This window comes from Gopherus flavomarginatus, chromosome 5 (genome assembly GCF_025201925.1).
Source record: "Gopherus flavomarginatus isolate rGopFla2 chromosome 5, rGopFla2.mat.asm, whole genome shotgun sequence".
Taxonomy (NCBI): domain Eukaryota; kingdom Metazoa; phylum Chordata; order Testudines; family Testudinidae; genus Gopherus; species Gopherus flavomarginatus.
The window spans coordinates 96,305,546-96,323,430 of record NC_066621.1 but is presented as its reverse complement, the minus strand read 5'-3'; the positions used below and the strand labels follow the sequence as shown (position 1 = coordinate 96,323,430).

The 17,885-nt window shown below is 43.0% G+C and overlaps 1 protein-coding gene across 2 annotated transcripts in view; it reads right to left on the bottom strand.

Annotated features, from left to right (window-relative positions):
• Nucleotides 1-17,068, bottom strand: part of LOC127051944 (cytosolic phospholipase A2 zeta-like) — a 40,460-nt gene extending 23,392 nt beyond the window's left edge. For both annotated transcript variants that reach the window (XR_007774647.1, XM_050954955.1), the window contains exons 1-5: nt 16,793-17,068; nt 11,037-11,109; nt 6,622-6,758; nt 4,465-4,593; nt 564-604 (exon numbers count right to left, since the gene is read on the bottom strand). Coding sequence is in view for 1 of the 2 variants with exons in the window: in XM_050954955.1 (XP_050810912.1) it covers nt 564-604; nt 4,465-4,593; nt 6,622-6,758; nt 11,037-11,109; nt 16,793-16,903 (491 nt within the window). In the remaining variant the exon portion in view is untranslated. The remainder of the gene's footprint in view (nt 1-563; nt 605-4,464; nt 4,594-6,621; nt 6,759-11,036; nt 11,110-16,792) is intronic.
• Between the last annotated feature and the right edge of the window lie 817 nt (nt 17,069-17,885).

Genomic DNA, 17,885 nt, shown 5'->3' with positions numbered 1-17,885 from the left:
GGAGGCACCTTGTGTGCTCACGATCTGTAATTAGACACTGAGAATGGCAGCTCAGTAAACGTTTCCTTCATAGGGCAATGGAAAAAAATGTACTATTAAAAGGAGAAACTGCTTCCTGGCTTTGTGCAGCTGTCACGCACACACGCAGATTCGCACCTCAGTTTCCAGAAGGGAGGCTGGTCTCAAACGAAAAGAGACCAAACATAAAAAATGTATTCTGAATAGGCAGGTGTACTGTTAATTGTATTACAGGAATTATTGCAGTAACCTTCCATTGTAAGCTAAGACTTCATCAACATGAGCTTCACCACAGCAATGGCAGATAGTCTCCAATACTGAGATTTCCCTTATTGCAATGCTGCAGCAACAAGATTCCAGCAAAATAATATTCCAGAGCCCTGTGCCAGTGCCCTAAGGCTGAGGACGCCATAGCCTTAAAGGCATTTATACCTCAGAAATCATGCAAAGAGTTGTAAGAGGTGGGAGACCATCACTGTATTCTAAAATAATGTATTAACAATGCACATTTACATTGAGCAGTGTACTTAGATGATCAGACTCACCATTTTTCTAAGTAGAACTCTACATCCAACTCCTCCTGAGCCTTTACAAAAAAAATCAGACACAGAACAAGATAATCTTTGACCAATAGAAAGAATATGAAGCAGATCCAGGTTTACCCAGTAGCTTTGCCTATAAGGCAATCTTCACGTTAGGTTATATACTCTAGAGATTGTTTGCTTTTTTTTAAAAAGTGCAATGTTCAGAAGTGTGACCAAGAAAAAATGAGAGAAGGTGGGTAAGATAATATCTTTTACCCTATCCCCAAAAGCACATGACTAATCCCATTGAAGTCAATTCATACAAGTAATGCTCCATAACTGCTTAAGTGTTACCAAAATCAAGGCTTTAGTTTTCAATATACTGATCTTTGACTATAGCAGTTCTGTAGACATCAACTAGGACACTCTACCAATAGTGGCATTTAAAAAAAAATAACATTTATAATTTAAATCATTATAAAATGTAATCTAAAGTTATAACAGCACAAATTTTCAAATAAGTTTTACTAATCCTCAACCTCATTTAAATCAACTACTTAAAACTGCATCCCCTGCATTAAAGTAATTTGGTTCATTGGCTTAGGGTAGTCAAAAAGATCTACCAGGAGAGGGCAAAAGAAAAGACAACAGACAGGAGTGTGTTGGGAAAAAAGCAGGACAAATTTATGTGGGACAGAGCTGTAGCATGCTTTGAATGGGAGAAATTAGAAATTTATCCAGAGGAAGGAAGAAAGCAAGTACAGAAAGAGGGCTAGAGTGAAACTGTCGTCAAAGCAGTGGGATTGTACAAGGATTTTTTTTTTTTTTTTTAGCGGTTTAGGAGAGGTGACATTGTCTCGCAAACTGATCATGGGCTTAGGAGCTGAACTCTTGAATCCTAATCTTGATTGTTGTGTCCATGGGTATGTCACTTATTTCAACATTTTCAAAAGCAGCTGCTCATTTTAGGTATCTCAATGTCTAGGCATCCAGAGTCTGATTTTCAGAGGTGATGAGTGCCCACAACTCCCATCAACTTTGTCTGGGTGCTCAGCACTTCTGAAAATCAGGTCCTACATGTCTCAAGCTGGGCACCCCAAAATAGAAAAACCTAGAATCAGAAGCAATTTTTGAAAATGTCTGCCTTCACCTTGCTGTGCCTGTTTTCTGATATGGCAAATAGGGATATTACTTACTAACTCATTTTACAGGTGGGACAATAGGATTATTTAGGACTTGTATAGATGAACGGCTAGTGTGTGGCAAACTGGGGTGTAAATCTACCTTGCACTAACTGTCTTTGTGGACCCTGCTCCTACATGCTAAAAGTTTCCCAGTGAATTTGGAGTAGGTGAAAGTGCACTAGGGAACTTACAGTGTGCGGGTAGCAGGTAGTATGCACGTGGACAGTTGGTGCACAGTAGGCTAGTCTGAGGTAGTTTCACACTACAGCTTGCTGCAAACTAATAGTTTGTCTACACAAGCACCTTGCTAATGTTTAGTGCTGAACAATACTTTGAACTTGAACAAGCTAAGTACTATATACGTAAACAGGTTATAGGGGAACAAGGTGAACTTTGCTCTCAAATCTGTCCCTACTTTTTTCTATGAAGCCCTTTTGAACTCCAGTACCCATATGGCAGCATAACCGATTATAGCTACATTTGGGCTACCTATGTTCAGTTTCATTTCTTCAGCAATTTGCACCCTGAGTTCATTGCTGTCTTTAACAGCCTTCTGCAGACTTTGGCCATCTCCCATTCACAGCACTCAGCGAGCATTCAGTAACAGATTACAAAAACATAACTAATCAGGAAATAAATGTAGCTTCTAACTCAACTGTATTGAGCACTTCTCCCTGGGGCACTAATTTTCAGTTCCAGATCCACTACTCAGTTTTTCAGGATCGCAATTAGTGGCCAAGACCACATAATCAGGCTCTGGGAAAGGAGGGATAGAAATGTTACAAAAGGCTCTCCAGGATCATGTGATCTCAGCTTCTATGTAGATAAAGCATAGACTACTACACATCATCTAGGTTGCCTAGATGAAGGATCATTACTCCTCACTAACAGTGTACACAGGTAAGTTTGCCTCTGAACTCAGCCATTCCAGCTTCTAAGTAGGATCCATTTGAATAGCATTGAAGAAGTTAGCACACACACATTTCTTAAAGAAGGCAGAAATTGGTTTGTCTACACCCAGGCCTATTGGGTATAACTTGGCTGAGGCAATGACCATGGATGGGATATCTTGTTGCAGAACGATAAGTTTGGAACCAAAGTAACTGGACCAATAGTAGTTGAAGAGCGCTTACATCTCCAGCACATGCAAAATCTGCAAATTTGACTGAATGTAGCAATTCCAGATTTTAAACATGGGGACAGTGGTTATTCTTAAGTTTTTAACTTGTTAAAATTGAGAGGTAGCCTTTGCAGCAAAGAATATTTGATCCTTGCAAACTAAAAATGCCTATATAGATATGCTAGCCTATGTTTTCATAAGTGACTAGTGATTTTGAGTGAATTAATTTTTGGGAATCCAATTTGAGACACCTTAAAGGGACCTAATTTTCAGAGGGTGGGTGCTCAGCACTTTTTGAAATACAGGGGCCCCTTTGAATTGTCTCTAGCTGGGCACCCAAAAACTTAAACACCAAAATCACTAGTGACTTTTGAAAATGTAAGGTGGCTGTATTTGCATGTAAACTAGCTTAATATATTTTCCCCAATATTTTATAATTACTTCAATACACTGGGTCAATCAGAATGCATCTTTGCCAGGGAAATTAAGATACTTCTTATAAAATGGCAGTTCTGAGCCAACATGATAGCAGCTCTTGTAACACAATAGATATTGCCTACATGCTGTACTGCTTGTCTTGGCCCACAGAGGATACAAATCCTTCTATACCCAAGAGAGAGTCTCCTTTTATCGTAAGTGGTAGGGACTTGTGGTTTTGGACCAAAACATCTCTAGTTCTATCTATACAGAAGTCCACACAGATGTGGGATAACTAGTCAGCAACTTGCTCTAGAATCTAAACTCCTGGTTACACTGGATTCCACAGGACGAGTTTTAGTCAATTGGATGAAAAGAGAAGAGTAAGTATTGTGCATGTGTAATACTGGTGCTTAGTGAATAAATATCAGACCTGCTCAAACGTGCAACTGTGTCATACTCTACAGTTGCTGGACCGCAGAGAATATAAAGCCTGAAGAATGAAGAGTGCATGGCCAGTGATATAACATTCAAGATACCAGCCAGAAAAGGAAGTGTGCAAAAGAGAAGTGGTCCCTTTGCAGGGCCGGCTCTAACTTTTTTGCCATCCCAAGTAAAAAAAAGAGCGCAGTGCCACCCAAGCCCCCCGCCCCCCCAAACACCGCACCGTACAACCCAAGCCCCTCGCCCCCCCAAACACTGCGCCGCCCAAGACCCCCGAACGCCGCGCCACTCAAGACCCTGCCCCCCAAACACTGCGCTGCCCAAGCCCCCTGCCCCCTCCGAACGCCGCGCCACCTGCCCCACCAAATGCCACGCCACCCAAGCCTCCTGCCCCCACCCCCGAGCGCTGCACCGCCTGGCTGAAACAAAAACAAACAAACCAAAAAAACCCTCCAGCACCGACCGGCCAAACCAAAAAAAAAACAATCCCGAGTTCCACCCTGCCCCACCCCAAGGGCCTGGAGCTGGCCCTGTCCCTTTGTTTAACATGTACGGGGAAGCATCTAATATCAGTGTTCCAAATAATGTCAACTGTCACCAAAATGGCTGCCAAGAGAAACCAAAACCCTTATAATCATTCTCAAAAGCACTCCACAATTGCTGCAAATGTGGAGAGGTTTCTCCCAGTGTGAACCTCTGTGTGGCTGTATTGAACAGATCTGTAAAGGTACTTGGTCACAGGGTGAATGTTACCAACCTCTGGATTTAACTTGAAAGTGCGCTTTAAAGGTTGGCCTGGCTTTATACCCCCCACATCAAAGACAATAGAAGTAAGTTCATCATTTATCAGGACATCTTCATCGAAGAGAGACAACTCCAGAACGTTCTAAAACAAAACAGAACAAAACAGTATTCAAGGAATGGGTTGGAGAGGGGGAGATAGACACACTTGGTTCTTTCTCTCTCTCTGTACATAGCTGATAAACAAAGGGCCATATTCATGTTAACAAAAGCAAGCTGATGGATGAAAGTGATACAAATTACTTAGTATTGCTATTTAGTTTACTCTCTGTTATTTATAATATACCCTTTTAGAGGCCTGAAAAATTAAGAGTCCTTCTGCAACAATTTTATCTTTCCCCATTTATAGAATTTGCCCTGTTCCAAAGAAGTCATGACACAGTGGAGGATGTGGCTTTGTTAGTCCGTACGTGGGATGTTTTTTCTGGAAGAGATTTCCTAATATTTCGATGGTTCCTCTGGAAGAGGTTTCCTAATGTTTCCCAGTTAAAAGGAACACACAGGACCCAACTTCTTTGGAATTTCTTAACTCAGCATTGGTTTGCCTGAGGAAAGGATAGCAGTTTCTTCCCTTTCAGGGTGATTCAGGAGCAACCAATAAGCTTCCTGACCATCACTGCTACTGGGCAGAGGCAAGCCCAGCTGGGATTAACAGATGGGTGCACTAGTTGTACACAAAGTACAGTTGCCTATAACTGGCCTGTGCATGTTTCAAGGAGACTGCTAAACTACAGAAATGCTCCGGCTTCGATTTAGCAGTAGCAGCCAGAATTTAAGTGTCCTCATGAATTAGGGGGGAATATAAAGTTCTTTGTTATTTTATTACTTTTATTTTGGTAACCTAACTCCTACCTGTTTGTAACTTTCTGCCAACTTGTCAGAGTCATTTATCAACCCAACTCACGCTCCCAACAGCCATAAACAACCATGACACAGGCCTGGTCCAACTGGGAATCAGTATCTGTTAACTAATTTCTGCAGAGAGGGTTTTGGTGGGTATTTTTTTAAAGAGATGCCACCATCTTTTAAAAAATAATATCCTTATTTAGCTATCACTAGTGTCAACATAGAGCACTGACATGGACAGAATTTGAAAAGTTTTCATCATTCATGCTACACTGTCCAGCTTTGTCAATATGTGACAAATTTACTCTCTCTCCTCTCACGACTTTTAATTCTGTATTTCTGTAATATTGGAATTATTGCAGCCAGTAAAACAAACTCATAGTCAACTCATATATCACAAACTTATTTGAATTTAGTTGATCCCAGCATTCTTGCCCACACAGTGATATTACCCTAGTGACTAGGACATTAGGACAAACCATGAGAAGACAATAGTCTCTGGGTGGGAGAATGAATAGCCCAAGAAAGTTTACCTGCATTATCAAGGAATTTCCCGAAACTTTATGGGGTCAGTATCAGATTGCTTGATCACTGTCTATGATGGTGACCAATATTGTCTCATTGGTTCCTTATATTCCCTGGTCTGTCTGTCTTGCTTTATGCTTTGATTATAAGCTCTTTGGGGCAGGAACTCTTTTTGTTCTGTGATTGTATTGTGCCTAGCACAATGGGGTCCTGGTCCATGACTGGGGCTCCTAGACACTACAATAATACAAATATAATCAGGGCTGCCCAGAGGATTCAGAGGGCCTGAGGCAAAGCAATTTTGGGAGCCCCTTCAATAAAAAAAAAGTTGCAATACTATAGAATACTATATTCTCGTGGGGGCTCCTGTGGGGCCCATGGCAAAATGTCCCACTTCCCCCCCCCCCGGCAGCCCTGAATATAATATTCATAATACTCTTTTTCCCCCAAAATGCATCAGATGGTACTAGAGAAAAATAATCCTTCTCTCTCCTTAGCTGTGATTTTCAAGAGTGTGAGCAGTTATGAATCATCTCTTTTGGTGACTATGCAGGGACTTGGAGAACATGTTTGGGTGTTGCAAGCAAAGGGCACTTGCAGGCTCATGTGAGACACTTTACATGAAATGACTCTTTTTTTTTTTTTGTAATAAAGAACCTTTGATATTTTTAAATTCAAGATCCTGCCACCCCTCAAGCACCAGATAATCTGATCTTCTCCAGATCAAAAGGCTCTCCCTCACCTTGACAGCACTGTGGATTCTGTACTGGAAGGTTTCATTCCACTCTGGATTACTGGAGTTGTCAACAACCTGAGTTTGATAAGTGATTGAAGATGCAGTTGGTAGACGCAATTTCACAAAGCAGTCTGCCTTGGACACTGGAATGAAAAGTACAGAAGAAAGATATCAGAACAATTCTAATCAGCTATGTATCATTGCTTTCTATATTCTATCATGTCACAAGATTGTGCAGAATTAATCAGAAAAAAAAAGCTGGACTGGCTGGGAGAGTACCCTCACTAAGAGACAAATATTTTCAACAGCAGCAAATTGAATTTCTTGTCACAGAAATAGTTCATTTTTCAGGTATGTCCCAGTGTTAAACCCCTTCTTCAAAGGGCCACTGCTGGAAAAAGAGCTAGCGCTCCAAAGAGGTTTCTTCTTCTGAAATTATTTTACTGTTATTTGGACAGTAGAGGAAAAGATCTCACTCTGCCATTCTTTAAGTATATTAGCTTATACCATGAATAGAACACCTTGCTTTCATGTGCAGTGGGATCCATGCCCCAGAAGCCTAATGCCAAAAATCAAACCATGTTTCTGAGTGCAACAAGAGTATCAGAATACGGCACTAGAATAAATCTAATTCTAGTGTACTAAAGTAAAGTGCAACACTCAGGTTGCGTAACATGCATTGGTTTTCTGTTGTCCCTAACACAGACCATGAAGACTGCATAAAGACACTAGTGCTGAGTTAAGAGGGTAATCCAAACAAGTTAGATCCTGTGTGTTCCTTTTAACTGGGAAACGTTAGGAAATCTCTTCCATAAAGTACCTACACCACAGGAAATTCTGACACTTAGATCCAAGCACGTGATTTAATCCTGCTTTCACAATCAGGATTTCATAGGTTTGTGAATTCTGTCAGAGACACACGCTACTAAGAGCTGGAAAGGTCATGTGATAGAACTCAGTGGGTCATAATCTAGATGAGATATCCTCACAACTGTCTCAAATGTCTTCTTAACATATATGAAGCCATGAGAACCTATAGATTTTTTCCAGGTATTCCTGAAAACAGGATGCAGCATAGAAAGAAACTTGTTCAGGCAATACATTTTCTTTAAATTCCCACATAATCCAGCCTGGAGTAAAATTCTGTTCAGGCCTTTCTACATGAGTCATATCTTGGCCTTTTAAACCCTGCAGCTTGCCCAGGAAACATGGCTTTCATCTGAAATTCTTTTTGCTAAAGTCCTTGTTTCACTGCAATGGTTTCACTTTCTGGACTGTGCAACTAGCCAAGGTACAATGTCAAATAATGGAGCTTCAATGAAATACAAGCTATATTAAACTGAAGATTTGGGGGAGTAATTCTTTTACTACTATACTGCCTCACCAAACCTACACAACCGCCATCTGCCTTCACCCTGTGGTTTATCCTCCACAGCAAGGCACTCCCATATAGCTTCATGTTCCCATAGACATGGCTTAAGGACTTCGAACTTCCCCTTTTCCCCATTCCCAAAAGGGAACAGTTCTAGTCCTCCAGCCAGAGTACCCTCCAGCCAGGCTCCACCCCTTCCCCAATGAAGTCAAATAATTTTGGATGGCTGATTCAATCCACTTCAACAATCAATCATAATAAGGACTTGACAAAGACAGAGAGAAGATCATACAGAGATGGGCTGAACACTTCAGCAGTCTACTCAACAGACCACCCACAGTCAATCGATGTGTCCTTGACCATTTACCTGAGAAACCCATCAAAGAGGATCTCGATCTCCCTCCATCAGTTGAGGAAGTTATAAAAGCCATCAAACAACTGAATTCTGGCAAAGAATCTGGAAAGGATAGTATCCCAGCAGAATTATATAAAGGAGCAGGCCCAAAGGCTATCAAGGTGTTCCATGACATCCTGAGTAGCATTTGGGAGGAAGAAGAAATGCCACAAGACTTCAAAGATGCTTATTATCACATCACTGTTCAAAAACAAAGGCATCAAAGCTAATTGTGGAAACTAAAAGGGCATTGTTCTCCTCTGTACAGCAGGCAAAATACTGGCTTGCATTCTACTTAACAGAGTCATTGCAAACATATCTGAGGAGAATCTGCCAGAAGCACAGTGTAGTTTTAGACTAGGTCATAGCACTATGACATTATCTTTGTTGTAAGGCAGGTCCAGGAAAAATGTTTAGAGAAGAACAGGGACCTGTATGCAGTTTTCAATCGATTTGACCAAAGTTTTTGATTCGATCAACACAGAGGGTCTATGGGCTATTCTACATAAACCAAGCTGCCCAAGAAATTTCATACAAATCATCTGTCTGTTCAATGACCACATAACAGTTCAAGTCCTCATCAGTGGTGACTTTTCCGAAGCATTTGAAATCTCAAATGGAGTGAAGCAAGGCTGCATACTTGCTCCAGTGCTGTTCAACTTGTTCTTTGCTTGTGTTCTCAACCATGCAACAAGGGACTTGGATCAGGGCGATATACATCCCACTACTGACTCGATAGCTCTCTCTTTGATCTTCGAAAACTCACTGCTAAGACCTGGAGAGGCTTCTCATCGAGGCACTTTTTGCAGATGACTGCACCTTGATGGTTCATAGACAAGACGACCTTCAGGTCAACATTGATAGATTTCCTGAAGCATCCCAGCTCTTTGGTCTCACCATCAGTCTTGGGAAGACAGAGGTCTTGTTCCAACCAGCAGCTCATTCCAATGCCCCAGTTCCAGCCATCTTCATCCAAGGCACACAATTGAAAAATGTGAATCAGTTCAAGTATCTGGGCAGCAGCATCTCAAGTGATGGCTCCTTTGATTAGGAAATTTCCTCCAGAATTAGTAAAGCCAGCCAGGCCCTTGTCCAACTTCAAACAAAAGTTGTTAACCAACACAACATCCATCTCTCCACCAAATTGATGATCTACAGTGCAATGGTTCTAATGTCTCTCCTATATGGATCTGAGACATGGACTCTTTACAGACGTCACATTAAACAGCTTGAGCGATTTCACATGTGATCCCTCCACTCAATAATGAGCATTCACTGTTAGAACAGAGGGACCAATATTAAGGTCCTTGAGAGAGCAAACATAACCAGCAATGAGGAAATGTTATTGAGAGCACAACTTAGGTGGACAGGGCATGTCATCAGAATGGAAGACCACCATCTCCCAAAACAGATCTTGTATGGGGAGTTGAGTCAGGGCCAAAGAAAGAAGGATCATTCGTATAAGCACTTCAAAGATAATCTGAAGGGCAGTCTCCAGTGGGCTGGCATCAAACTCAAAGAACTTGAGCAAATGGCTCAGAACAGGCTTACTGGAGGTCTATGACAGATCAGCATGTGATAAGTTTGAGCGGGATTGATTAAATTATCACGTGCAGCCTGGAGAAAGGCGCCACAGAGCTGCACCATCAAATATCATAGATACAGACTTCCCACACCCTCAGTGCAGCCAACTCTGTCCATCAGGATTCAAACTGCGGAGTCATATGTGTAGTCATAAATGAGAATTGCCACAATATCGTCATCCTCATCAGTGGTGGACTACCAACATATGGCGTTATTACAGAATCCAGCACTTCAGCATTATCGTAGCTTTAGCTGTATAGATACTCAATATTTAAATACATTTAGTATTGGATGTTACATATGAATCTAAAACAGATTACCTCAAAATCCACACTAATTAAGAAAACACAGTAAACCCAAAATGGCTAAGGGGATTTTAAAAGTCAGGGGGCTGTAAAAGCAAATATTAAAAAAGGGGAAGGAAAAAGTAATCAAAATATGAGAAACAAAAATGGATGAGAGGGCACAGAAGAGCTTTACTTTTAGCATCATTCATGCACATTGTGTCCTCAAAGACTTTACAGAATTAAACAGTAAGCATAACAAAGGGAGAAAGAAAAGGGGGACTGTAGTCCAGGGAGAAGACAGTTGTATAGAGGCTCGAACTAAGATGGAAAGTTGATGCAGATAGATGCAGGAAGGCAAGAGTTGCAGGGTAGAAGGCTCTGACAGCCACTGTGGTGAGACTGTGTGAAAGAACACAGTGAAGGACATGTCTGGATGTGCACAGGGAGCAGAGACATAAGAGGTACTAATTTGAATCCTGGCTCTATTTCAGTCCTTGAAAATATATAAATACATTTTAGTAGGAAAAAGTTTTATGTAAATATATACTGAAAACGGCCAATTCATAGATTCCCAGGTCAGAAGTGACCACTGTCATCACCTAGTCTGACCTCCTGTGTAACACAGGTCAGAGAACTTCCCCCAAGTAATTCCTAGAGCAGATATTTTAGAAAAACACACAAGCTGTAGGGATGCAGTGTTACATCAGCTAGAGGAAATCTGGGCTATGTTACATTTGTGCATTGTGTAAAACATGAGTCTGCACAACATTGGTCAAGTACTTACACAAATCTGTACCCTGGATGTTTCTGGCTCTGAGGACTTTTACTGTGAGGTTGTAGTAAGGATGCTTCTCACGCTGTAAAGACAAGCAGGTTCTGTGTTAAACTCGGCCTCAGCACACCTTCCACAAACATGCAAATATCAAGATAAGGGAATGAAGTGGAACAACCCACACAGGGTCCACGATAGGTAAATCTCAGTTTTGAAATATAAGAACTATCTGAAATTGAGAACTCGAAGACATAAGGTGGTATCTCTGAATAAGGTGGGTGAAGGACAGAGACAGAGCACCCCAGTGAAAGGAGGCTGAGAATTAAATGAATTCCCATCTCACCACAGGTAAAAGTGATCTTTTTTAGGGTCAAACTGACAGTCAGAAAAGAAAGAAGAACTCTTTAGGGCTCACTGTTGTTAGAGCTCAGTTTCAAATAGCTTAATTAACCCTATTACTGCTAAGCTATAAATGAGATATTAAGTTAATTTTTAAAATCTTCCTCCTAACTTAGCGTGTCCCATTCATTTGTACAGAACACTTGAGCTACATTGCTATATTGACCACAAGTCAGTTGTCCTGGGTTTTGAGACTCGCTGCCATGGGTCTTTTTTTGTTTTGTTTTGGGGTGGTTTTTTTTGGTAGTGTAGACATATCCCCATTTTACAGATGGTTACTAAGGAGAAGATTTCTTCCCCAGCTTACCTCACAAGGGTGTTGTGAAAATAAGTTGTATGTGAAGCACTCGGATACTATAGTGACGAGCACCATAGAAAAGCCTATCAGGAGATTAATAATTCTGTCTTCAGAGCAGGGTTTGAATGGGACAAATACTGAACTATGAAGATAAAATAAAATATTCAGTGCACTGAATGAGGCAGGGGTCCAGTGGAAATATATTAAGTGATCATGTAATTAAAGACTATTGCAAACAAGGGCGGCAAACTAAGGTTGCACAGACAATGTTAGTAGTGACATTTCCTAAGTTTTGAGTGTTTGTCTTTGTAACCTTAACATTCTTATAATTTTTTTTGAGTGTAACATACATCAGAGCCATAATTAGATCTTCTTCTCCCCTCCCCCAGGTTAAACACATTTTGTTTTTGAAGCTTTTCTTAATAGGTTTTTTTTCTTTCAATATCCCAAACTAACCTCTCTACCTAAACCACCCGCCTCTCTACCTTCCCAATACTTGGTCTACAAGTTTAAGGAAGGAGATACATGGCTGTATGCAAGGTTATTTTTCCTTCCTCCCTGGTGGAAAATTGCTACTGCCCCATGGGCTGTTAAATGCAGTAAGGATGTGGTTGCAAAAATGTCTGTCATCACGAGTGACTGAACTCTCCTGACTTGAGATACAAGGTTCCATAATATTGACATCCGGGAGAGCACACAACACCAGCACACATCCCACTCCTTCACTTCACTCTGAAGGATGTCAGCGTAAATCCATGTGTTGCAATCCCAACGATAATGATCCTGTCCAAGAGCCTCTGAGAAAAGATATTTGTCAACAACAGTCACTCAGCTGAATCAACATTCTCCAAACAGAGGAACTTCTACAACATAAATTAAAGACTTAGGAACATAGCAAAGATCTCTGCCAGCTATGAGAGCTAAGTCTGTTCCAAGTCCCATCTTTTAAGTAAACTGGCACCTTTCTGAGTCTAATGCAGTTTTATTTCATCAGAGGCAAGGTGGTGTCATAACACATTGCAAGATAAGCATGCACAGTAAATCTAGAAATTAAATGTGACATCACCAAATGCACTACCTGAATTCCAGGGGCGAGGCAGGCAGGCTGGAAGAGTAGCTGGTTCCTAGCAGAGCAGCTGTTCTATATGAGTAATGGGTGTTTGTACAACAGACTCAAGTGTGAGACATCTCTTGGAATTGAGTATATGGCCCATGTGCCCTTTCTCCATATTAGGCATATTGCACCCTGGGTGAAATTTACTTCCCTGAATGAGTGGCCCTTTTGCATAGGGGACTTCACATTGCCCAGGATGGAATTCTTATTTTCCCACCACCACCCCCAACCCTCCCACTAAAAATTAAAAAAATAAATAATAATTAGAGATCTACCTATCTCCTAGAACTGGAAGGGACCTCAAAAGGGGATATTCCAGCCCCCTGCCTTCACTAGCAGGACCAAGGACTGATATTTGCCCCAGATCCCTAAGTGGCTCTCTCAAGGATTAAACTCACAACCTTGGGTTCAGCAAGCCAGTGCTCAAACCACTAAGCTATCCCTCCTGTGCAACTAAGAACTGGATGCCTCTTGTCCAGTCTGTGGGCTGGAATCTCTGCTGAAGCTCCTCTGCAGTCCCCTAAGAGGGGTTTCCCAGCCACAGGATTAACACAGCTACAAATCTAGTGGTTCTGGTTATAACACACTGTAGAACCCTTCACCTTCCCCATTTTATATGGGTTCAATGCAGAGACACCGCCCCCCCCCTCACACACACAGTGGGGTATCCTTTTGTAGGCCCTTGAACAATTTTCACCCCAAAATGATTCTCACTAGTGCTGAAAAAAAAATCAATTTTCAAAGCACACACCAACCTTTACTCTGCTGCTTTTAGATTCAAACCTAAAGATTAAATCATCACTTTTGTTTGAGGCAATTTCAGGTCCTGTGAATCTTACATCTTTTCAATCTGCCTCTGGATAAGCACATTTTTGGAGGGAATGAGTTTCATAACAAAACACAGTGGACAGGCCCATGACAGGTCTTCTGGGTTCAGTGAATTGCTAAGCATAACAAGCACAGAAAATAGCCAGGTTTGCTATCTGAGTTTGGATGAGTCTGAAACCTTTAAGTGAAACTCAGTGGGTTTGAATCTGAATAAAACAAAGGAACAGCATCTGTGCACCTCTAATTCTCAATAGCAACATTTCACCTGTAAATAGTTAATGTGGCAGGTATTGGCTAAAATTTTAAACTAGCAAGTCTCCAAAAATGACAGCTTCACACCCCTGATTAGACCACAAAGCACTGATGTTCAGTAACAATTCTGCCTCTTGCCTGACTTCCTTATATTTAAACACAGAGTTGGGAAGAGCAAACTGAAAAACAAAACAAAATCATAGTTTTACATAAATCAAACAGGAACCAACAATGACATGCACATAGCAAACATCTCATGATTTTTTTTGTAACTTTTGCTCTTTGCCTCCTCCATCTGCACTACAAATATAACTACATGAAGGAACCTGGTTAAAAGTGGGCTACCCCCTAACTTGGTTACAAAGCTAGTCCGATTCTAATATGTAGTGCCGACTGGATCTTAACAGCAGCTGTAAAACAAGGTTAAACAGCCACTCTGCACTATATATTGGAACTCTGCTTGCAAGGTAAGAAACAACTAATTACCAAGTTACGGGATATGGGTGTATTGGTAGTTTAGACAGAGGCTTAGTCTGGGCTAATCCTTGCCATACTTTGTTGGATTTAGACTGTAAACTCCTGTTAGCCCAGGGAGCAAAGAAATGGAAATGCACAGAATTGCGCTGCTTCTTTATAGACAAAATAGACTATGGATGAGATTTGCAAAAATATTTCCTTAAATTGGCTCCCACTGAAGTCAATAGGAGTTTCCCCACCCCTGACTTCAGTGGGAGCCAATTTAAGGCCACACAGAGCACTTTTTAAAATGTCACCATACATTGCCAAACAGACTCTGATATAGGAGACCCCCTAAAATTGCATGCAGCTCAGCGTAGAAGCGGCATGTTTTCGGACCTGACTCAGACTTTCTGTTTGCTGCTTTGGTTTTCTGGTAGGCTTGTCTGAGCTCCTTAACTTTCATTCTGCACTGCACTGAGTCCCTGGTGTGGCCTTTTTCCATCATAGCCTTGGAAATTTTTTCAAATATTTTTTCATTTCATCTTTTGGAACGGAGTTCTGTTAGCACTGAATCCTCTCCCCATATAGCGATCAGATCCAGTACCTCCCGTGCGGTCCATGCTGGAGCTCTTTTTTGATTCTCAGGAGACTGCATTGCTACCTGTGCTGATGAGCTCTGTGTGGTCACCTGTGCTGATCTGAGCTCCAAGCTGGCCAAACAGGCAGGGCCGGCTTTAGGCCGATTCAGCCGATTCCCAGGAATCGGGCCCCGCGCCGAGAGCCGGAGCCCCAGCCAGTGCCGGAGCGCGGCAAACCGCCCCGCAGCCCCGCTCTCCCGGCTGAAGCCCCGGCCGGAGCGCGGCAAGCAGCCCCGCTCTCCCGGCTGGAGCTCCGGGCCCTTTAAATAGCCCCCACAGCCCTGGGATAGCGGGAGGTTCCGGGGGCTATTTAAAGGGATGGGGCTCCAGCTGCCTTTTCCACCCCATCCTCTAAATAGCTGCCAGAGCCTCGCCACCCCCATGTATTCTCCAGGGCTCTTGCCGCTATTTAAAAGGTCTGGGGCGGGGTAGAAGCAGGGGAGCCCCGGGCCCTTTAAATAACCCCCAGAGCCCTGGGATAGCGGGAGGCTTGGGGGCTATTTAAAGGGCCGGGGCACCAGTTGCCTCTGCTGTACCCCCTGCCCTGCCCCCAGCCAGCTCTGCACTCTGTGCCCACAGCCAGACCCTGCCAAACCCCCTGCCACACACCCCTGGGGCCCTGCCCAAAGCCAGCCAGCCCCCACACACCCCTGCCCGCACCAGCCCTGCACACCCAGCCCCAAACCCCCTGCCCTGTCTCCAGCCAACCCCGCTGCACTCCCTTGCCTGAAGCCAGCCAGTTCTGCACTCCTCTGTCTCCAGCCCTCCCAACCCCTGCTGCATCCCCCTGCGGCCCTGCCTGAAGCCAGCCCACCCTACACTCCCCTGTCTCCAGCCAGCCCTGCACCCCTTTCCCTGCCTGCAGCTAGACCCTACCTCCAGTCAGCCCCTGCCCTGCCTCCAACCAGCCCCATGTCCACTGCTGCCCTGCAGTTCCCAGGGCAGTAACCCTGCCCACCTGCTTCAATGAGGGGGGCAGGGAGCAGCTGGAACCCACACATGTGCACACCCGCAGGGAGTGGCAGGGACCCAAACGTGAGATGCTAGTCATTAATAAGCAATCAACAGCATATATGATGCAATGTACATAATATATAATTGTATTATTTATATAGTTATGGAAAGTAAACAATACATGGAAGAAATGAAAGGCTTTTTTTTTTTTTTTACATTTTTTTTTTTTTTAGTCATCCCTGCCAGGGCCCCGCGGAAAATGTTCAAATTGGGCCCCGCACTTCCTAAAGCCGGTCCTGCAAACAGGAAATGAAATTCAAAAGTTCTCGGGGCTTTTCCTGTATACCTGGCCAGTGCATCCGAATCAGATTGCTGTCCAGAGCGGTCACAGTGGTGCACTGTGGGATACCGCCCGAAGGCCAATACCGTCGATTTGCGGCCACGCTAACCCTAATGCGATATGGTAATACCAATTTTAGCGCTACTCCTCTCGTTGGGGAGGAGTACAGAAACCGATTTAAAGAGCCCTTTATATCGATATAAAGGGCCTCGCAGTGTGGACGGGTGCAGCATTAAATATGTTTAACGCTGCTAAAATCGGTTTAAACACGTAGTGTAGACCAGGCCTAGGAAGGAGCAGCTAAGCCCAGTCACTGTCATCGCCTTCGCTCTCATCTTTAGGTAGCTTCTCCCACACATGACAAAGGCGGTGCTCTGCTCACCCTGTTTCAGGGCTGCTTTTATGCATGTGTCATAACTTTTAGTTGCTTCTTTATCATGTGGGTGATGGCCCTTAGCGCAAAGGAAGGGCAAAAGTTTACATTACCCGCCAGTGAGAGAGCCCACTATCCTTCCTCTCTTTCCTCTGGAACAGCACGGCAGCCAGAAGTGGGAACATGCGGGGTGACACCCGGCTAAGCAGCACAGCCCGGAACATGGGAGACCTTCCCAAACCCTGAGCTAAACAAACAGGAGTGAAAACACAAGTCTCTGGAATCTGACCGGCTGCTTCTCCTCGCTCCTCTGAACTGCGGCAGCTCTGTCCTGAGTTACACACACAGCTCTGCTCCAACAGGGAGAAGCAATCGCGGGGAGTGGGGGCGTTGCTTGGAGCTGCCGACAATCCGGTTTACAGCCTCACTGACAGGTTTTCCCAAACACTAGCAGTAAAACAGAAGGGTGGCAAATACAGCAGATCAAGCAAACGGAAAGAGGATTTGACAAGAAGCGCGATGTTTTCTTCCAGACTCTGCCACAAACTTGTTCTGTGACTTTGAGCAAGTCACGACTTCTCTGGGCTTCAATTTCCGGGTCTCTTGAAATGCAGAGAAATCCTTATGTCACAGTTAATTAGTGTCTGCAAAGTGCTTTGAGATCCTCTGATGGAAGGGAACAAAGAAAGTCTAGATACCAATGAAAGTTAAGAATCCAAAGAATTAAGGGGGTAAGGAAGATATTTACGTCTATTATGGGGGGTCGGATAATGATGGAGGTGGCAGAGGAAATTATTAGTTAAAAACAACAGTTGTTAATAGCTGAGACACTGAAGTTTGGGATTAAAAAAAAACAAAAAAAACAAATTTACTGCAAATAAAAATCAAGAGGGGTTTGGACCATTAGAATGGAATTAAGACCTTGGGCCAAATTCTGCTCACTTTTCTCATGTAAGTAAAACTCTTTGACTTCATGAGATTACTTTGGTGGGCAACGAAGGCACAGTTTGGTCCTTTCTCAGTATGGACCCAATCCAACACCCATTGCCATTGACTTCAATAAGCATTGGATTAGATGCTGTAAGAATTATTAAAAATAGGTACTAGAATACTTTGGAAAAAATATAAACACTCAGTAGTTTCAGATTTTATCCCAAGGCTTTAAGGGTATCTGTTAATGAATTTTCTGAGCTACTGGCAATTCAT